At 38.4% G+C, this 6,000-nt stretch overlaps 1 protein-coding gene across 4 annotated transcripts in view; it reads right to left on the bottom strand.

Moving 5' to 3' along the window:
- Nucleotides 1–282: 282 nt before the first annotated feature.
- The window catches only part of GTF2I (general transcription factor IIi), a 78,473-nt gene continuing 72,755 nt past the window's right edge, over nt 283–6,000 (bottom strand). For 3 of the 4 annotated variants that reach the window (XM_075771550.1, XM_075771549.1, XM_075771551.1), the window contains 3 exons: nt 5,325–5,363; nt 2,977–3,051; nt 833–1,358 (listed from right to left, as the gene is read on the bottom strand). In XM_075771550.1, the coding sequence (XP_075627665.1) occupies nt 2,993–3,051; nt 5,325–5,363 (98 nt within the window). In that variant the 3' untranslated portion in view covers nt 833–1,358; nt 2,977–2,992. Of the gene's footprint in view, nt 1,359–2,976; nt 3,052–5,324; nt 5,364–6,000 lie in introns of all 4 variants that reach the window. The other variant, XM_075771548.1, reaches the window with a different exon arrangement.

Raw genomic sequence — 6,000 nt, 5'->3', positions numbered from 1 at the left:
GACAGAGCATGTGCCTCCCTGAATTCATCTGCTGAATTTCAAGTTGCTCCCAAAGCACAGACACTGAATCCAATTTAATTTAAGGCTTCAAAATTTTCCTTGAAGATACAACAACCTCACCCACCTGGAGCTGGATTTCTGTTTGAAAGGCATGGCTGGAACTTACTGCCTTCGCAGGAATGAGTAACTATGCTACAACATGTTCTACCTGCCTACAGAATTACTGCTAAAACTTGATTTCTTGTAAAATATATGAACGTATACTGCATGGACAGTCATGAAAACCATCAGAAAGGCCTTTATTTCTTAATCAGGGAATAAGGTTTACCATTTGTGCATAATGCAGTCATCCCAAACTCATGCCAATAAAAGAGAAACCTTTACAATAATCTTTATCTTCTCTATAGAGATTATCATATAGCCAGCACTTTACATCTCAAAGTTTGTGAAACTTAAAAAAAAAAAGCGTACATGGGTCTCTTACATGATTTGGGGCGTAACCAGGACTACAGAGGACTTAACTTTTGACAAGTAGGACTTACAGCAGCTTGCAGCATATGTTTGATAACTAGTTCTAGATGAAGAGAAGGGCATTGCCCCACAGCCTTCACGACAGGAGCTCTCTCAGAGGTCCATGCGAGTTCTTCCTATGTCAGGACCACAAGACCAGACCCATCGTACATAAACCATGTGTTATTCTGATAAAACATGCACTTACTACTGTGAATTAACGCAACAAACTATAGCAGTGTTTCATTTAAATTGGTTCCTAATCCACACACTGAAATACTGACCATTTCACAGTCCATCTCATTAATGCGTACTAACGGTCAAGTGAAACAGTTTATCTTTTATTTATAAAAAAAACAAATTAATTGTGATAGATATCATAGGAAAAATTAGTTCAAATATACAGATACTATTGTCCAATCAGCGATTACAGGACTAAGAACCAAAAACTAATGATTTTTTTTTTCCAAAGTAAAACTAACAAACTGAACTACTTGCAGGAATTTTTCTTCATTAAGAAAGCTGAGATGCATTCAGGTACGGTGAAATTCAGCTTTATTGGGAAATGTAGACAGCCTCTGTTAAGTCCCTGTTGATTTTAATCCTTGTCATCTCCCCAGGACTGCTGCATCAAATTTAGTCCTTATAATATATTCCAAAGTAAAACCAGCCATTCCAAATCTACAGTCATTCTTTGCTTTAAGTCAATTCACAGAACTGCTGAAAAAGTAGACATTTCTATCTAAAAGTACAAAAAGGGTTTGTATAGAAGGTACTTCTCTTATACAGTTATATTACACAGCTCAAGACAGTCCCGGCAGGCTCTTCTCAGAACTGGATGCTTCTGACTAGATAAGAAAAATTACAAAAGTGAGTTAGTTTCATCGCAGCTCTGCATCTTATTACAAATATGAGTAGTTTGCGTTGCCTTTTTGAGTTCTTCAGGCCTAGATTCAGAAAACATGCAGAAGCTGAATATTGCTCTCAATAAATACGAGATTAAATGTGTGCTTGAATGGTCTCTGTAAGAATTTAAATCAAATATTTGCTTTAATATAAATTCAGTGGATGGCCTCAAGCAGCCAAAAATCCAAACCACTGCAACACCAAATTGTGCGGCCACTGCTCAGCCAAAATTTCAGTGACCTTTACCGGACAAGTGAGATGACTTTTTATACCTCTACTGGGTGAAGTGCTTCCCATGACAAATCAAAACTTTTTCTTCAGTATATTTTCTCCTGCCACATTCAGTTTTATGACAAATATTCCCAAAGCAGACTTCACCAGTTTAACAGGAAGATGACCGCTGTACTTATAATTCTCAGGGCACAGAGAGTTGGTATGCTGGTATGTTAGTCTCTGCCAGATTCTACCAAATCATTTCTGGATTTGTCCCCTCAGTCTCCAGAAAAGCTGGATGGTGCCAGGAGGGAAACCCACAGGCTTCAGGCTCCCCCAGCCACTGCTTCAGGGGAGGGGCAAACCACATTATCGCTCTCAGCTCCTCCGGCCGGCAGAAATGAAGAACCAGAGCTCGGTTTTGGTGACTGCCTGTCTCTGCCCTCAGAACTGGAATAATACGCAGCTGCTTTCTTCTCTGGGATGAATAAAATGTCTTTTCCTTACTAAAGCTAGACAGGTTACAGCTCGAGCATACTAAAAAATTGCATCCAACTTTATACTAATCAAATCAAGTTACTAAAGTATTAAACACCACACAATGAGGAAAATATTTGGAGTATTATTAAAAAAAGGAAATGGGAAAAAGTACTGCAGAGCTGGGATAGCTTAAAATGGCCATTTTCTTTAAATGAAGCATAGAGACTTACAACCGTGACCGTAACAGCACTAGCACTGTTCGCCACCTCCACCAAAGTGGCATATTTAGGAATGACTGAAGTTAAAAATAGTAGAAGAGAAAGATTCAGACATTTTTGCATTGTAAATTAAACGAAGCTTTTCATAAAAGTTAACAAAAAAGGAAAAAACCCCACTTTTAAAGGTAGTTGGTTTGCCATCACAGCTAATAGCTTTACCAAGTGTCCCAAGCTCAGACAATATTGTAATCATAGTGAAGAGCTTTCCTGCTCAATGACAATTTGGAAATATATAGGCTTTACCAAGAATAAGAATGCTTTTTCACACGATCACGTCAGAGTTCTCCAAAAACACTAATTCCCTAAGCTTTCATTTACTCTGCCTCTGAGGTATGTAATGACTATCTCCCATTTTTATTTATAGACCACATTTTCCTAGGACTGCCTGCATCACAAATTTGAACACAGTGTGCTTTACATTGTACTTGGATAAAGTAGTGAAAACATCCTACATTTTACAGGTGAGAACTGAGACAAATAAAATAATTCACGTTCAGTCCTGCATCTCAGCCCTCTTCTCCCCAACCCAAAGTATAAAAACGTTATTCCTAGACAGGTGTTGACTTCAAGAAACACCAAATTGCTTTACCCAGTATTGATGAAGTCTACCACGTTGGGTCTGGTTCTTGCTTTATTTGAGAATTTTCTTCTGTTTCTGTAATATCTGTTGAAAGAGCAGTAAGGAATGAAGAAAAAAAGGAAACTCCTCAACCAATTCTGTTATTATTGTACTTCAGTAAAAAATTATGAAAATATGAGAAGTGTTCATTTATCATTTTCAACTATGAACAATAAATAAAAATGTATTCACAACAATCTGATTCTGCAGAAATGACCACATTCACTTCAATGGAAAGCAGACTGGGATCTTAGAGAACTCTAGGTTTTTAAAGAATAGAAATAAAAATTGGCACTAGAAGTGCATGAAGCTTTAAAATGCTTTTTATGTACCTGAAATACTGGGCAAGAAAGGAACTTAATCCAAATAAGAAACAACGTATAAGCAGTGATAAAATGTCAGATGTATCACTATTTCGGGTGCACCCTGCTCTTCAGTCCTTCTCCCTCCTCTGTCAACCCCAGCACCGTTCCTTCCTCCCCCCACCTCATCAGGTACACAGCGCGGGCTGATGCTTTTTAAGCGCTCCAGGGAAGCCCGCAGCCCACGGCTCCCAATACTTCAGGCACGACCACTGCTTCACATTTTGTAAGATGCTGCTATCCAACAACATCTGAACCTACTTGTGCTCAGGTCGTGCCTCCTGGCTCAGTTATTCCATTAACATTCACTGCACAAACTCTTGCTTTCACAGCACTGACTATTTTTCAGATTTTTTTTTTTCTTTCTATCTGTAGAATTGCTGCTCTTCTTGATCCCGGCTTTTGCATTATTATATTTCAATCTGTTCAAACTAAATTTTGACCCTAGCTAATTTTTCTTCCTCAATGCACAATATTATGTAGAAAGGCATTATTGTATGCTTAAAAAAAAAAAAAAAGAGATAAAGAAATTTTATGTTGTTGGCTAAAACATTCATCATCTTTTGGTATGATTTTTTTTTCATTTCCAAGAGACTTCATTACAAAATCTTTGCTTTTTCTTGTTCACAGGGACGCTTGGAGGTAAATCAAAAGAAATCTTGTGCCTGTATAGCACTGCATATATGACCTGGAGCCTGATTTTGTTCTTTTTATAAACAGAGAATATGATGTTGGAAGGAAATTGGTTTTCCACTGAAGTTGTTTGGAAGGTTTGGGGCTAGGGCAATTCATCACTACAAAGCCAAGCCATTTCACTGCGTGATCATTTTATGCCTTCCAGCCTAGTTCTGAAGCAATTTTGAGCTCTTTAGCAATTGCATGCCTTTACTCAGGATCATTCCTCCGGTAACTGGGTGTGAATCCAGTTTTGGATGACAAATTCAAAAACACGTTTCTTCAAAACCAGCACTTTGAAGGCTCACAGCTAGATTTCCTCCACATGAGGGTATTCAGGAACAACTGTTTCTCTCCTCCATCATCTAACAATTTCAGGGATCCCACACAGTTTTGGCATTATGAAGACATTTGGTCTTTCAGCTTTCAATAATTGTGAGCTTAAAATCTGCAGCTCAGCTCTCCTGTGACTCTAACACTTGCCTGCCTTTTGTCTTGAATATCGCAACAGGATTGATCTATACTCCGAAAAACCTACTTGTAACACTGAGTGAACCTGTAACTGAGCTTGTAACAGTAGTTCTGGTTGAGCATGTTAACTTGTCTCGGAGTTCAGCGACATGCCAACAAGCTGGGTCTATAGCAGAGGCAGCATTTACAGGACCAGAGCACAGGGCAGACACCAGCGTCCCAATTCTCAGGTCAGTTCGGTATTCCTAATGCTCCAAGACCACATGCAAAAGCACTGAGGTGGTAGAAGATCTACAGCCTCCTTGGTCCCACATATATCAACATCTGGAAAAGACACAACTCACACATACTCTTGGACAACAGGAAAGTCGGATGTTTTTCAGATCTTAAGTTCTGGAAGAACAACAATTCTCCCCTCCCCAGCATGGTATATTCAGGCCAATACAGCATTCAAATTTCCTGATGATGGCAATCACTCACTTGCATAAATCGTGGAAAGTACTGCGCTGAATAACTAGACGCATTGCTCAGGATATGAGCAATCACTCAAAGCCTATATATAGTCATGACTCACCAACCAAGAACAACAATTCATAAAACTCCTTTGTAAAATTATTTGAATAATAACTTTTGCTGCACAGTATTTTTCACATGATGCAGCATGATATTAATACAGATGAAAAAATGTCCTGGGAACCCGTAAAAGCCCTTTTGCTGTTTTGATTGACCTGTCTCCTTTAAAGAAAGATGCAACTTTGTTCAAAATTACTTAGAAATATTTGTTGATAATAACTGAAGACAAACACTTACCTCCTACAGATACTTCTATTTGGCTTGGTTCAGCTGGCTCTTAAATGAAAAAAAATATTGTCAAATGAATATGAATATAGTTTCAGCAATATGAATCAGATAAGTATCTTAGAAAAATTAGGGAAATTAAGTTTTCCCTGAAAAAAGTCTCATTTTTTTCCTCTTATGATCAGACTCAAATATATTTGAGATAAATGCGTGTATCTATAGAGCAAAATATTAAGAAAATACCCAAACATTTATTATGTTACACTTCAGAGTATGGTTCACTGTGGCAGACATATCACCAAGCCCTAGCAGAACATAATGTGCACTTGCACAGAATATACCAAGTCTGGACCAGCTTTACTCAATCTGCTTAAATATAAAACTGGATTTTTAACAAAAGTCACCACTTGTGGTTAGTATTGTCTTCAGTGGCGAGAATGTGTACTTGGGGGGAGCGTGGGAAGGTGCAGAATAGAGGGCAAAAAGCGCATTTTAATTCCGTAATGAGTTTTCTATTACCTATGTTGATGGATTATAGATGGACAGGTGCTGGGAAAGCCATTTAACCTCTTTAACCCTGCCAGTGAGTTAAGGACAGACAGACCACAGCAACTGCACTGAGTACCAGCAGCTCTTGCCTTTATGGTTATTTCCACCATCCAAGTGAGCCTTACTCTTTAAATGTTTA

Source organism: Balearica regulorum, chromosome 19 (genome assembly GCF_011004875.1).
Source record: "Balearica regulorum gibbericeps isolate bBalReg1 chromosome 19, bBalReg1.pri, whole genome shotgun sequence".
NCBI classification, from domain to species: domain Eukaryota; kingdom Metazoa; phylum Chordata; class Aves; order Gruiformes; family Gruidae; genus Balearica; species Balearica regulorum.
The sequence above is the reverse complement of the archived record's forward strand: the minus strand, read 5'-3'. Positions and strand labels throughout refer to the sequence as shown.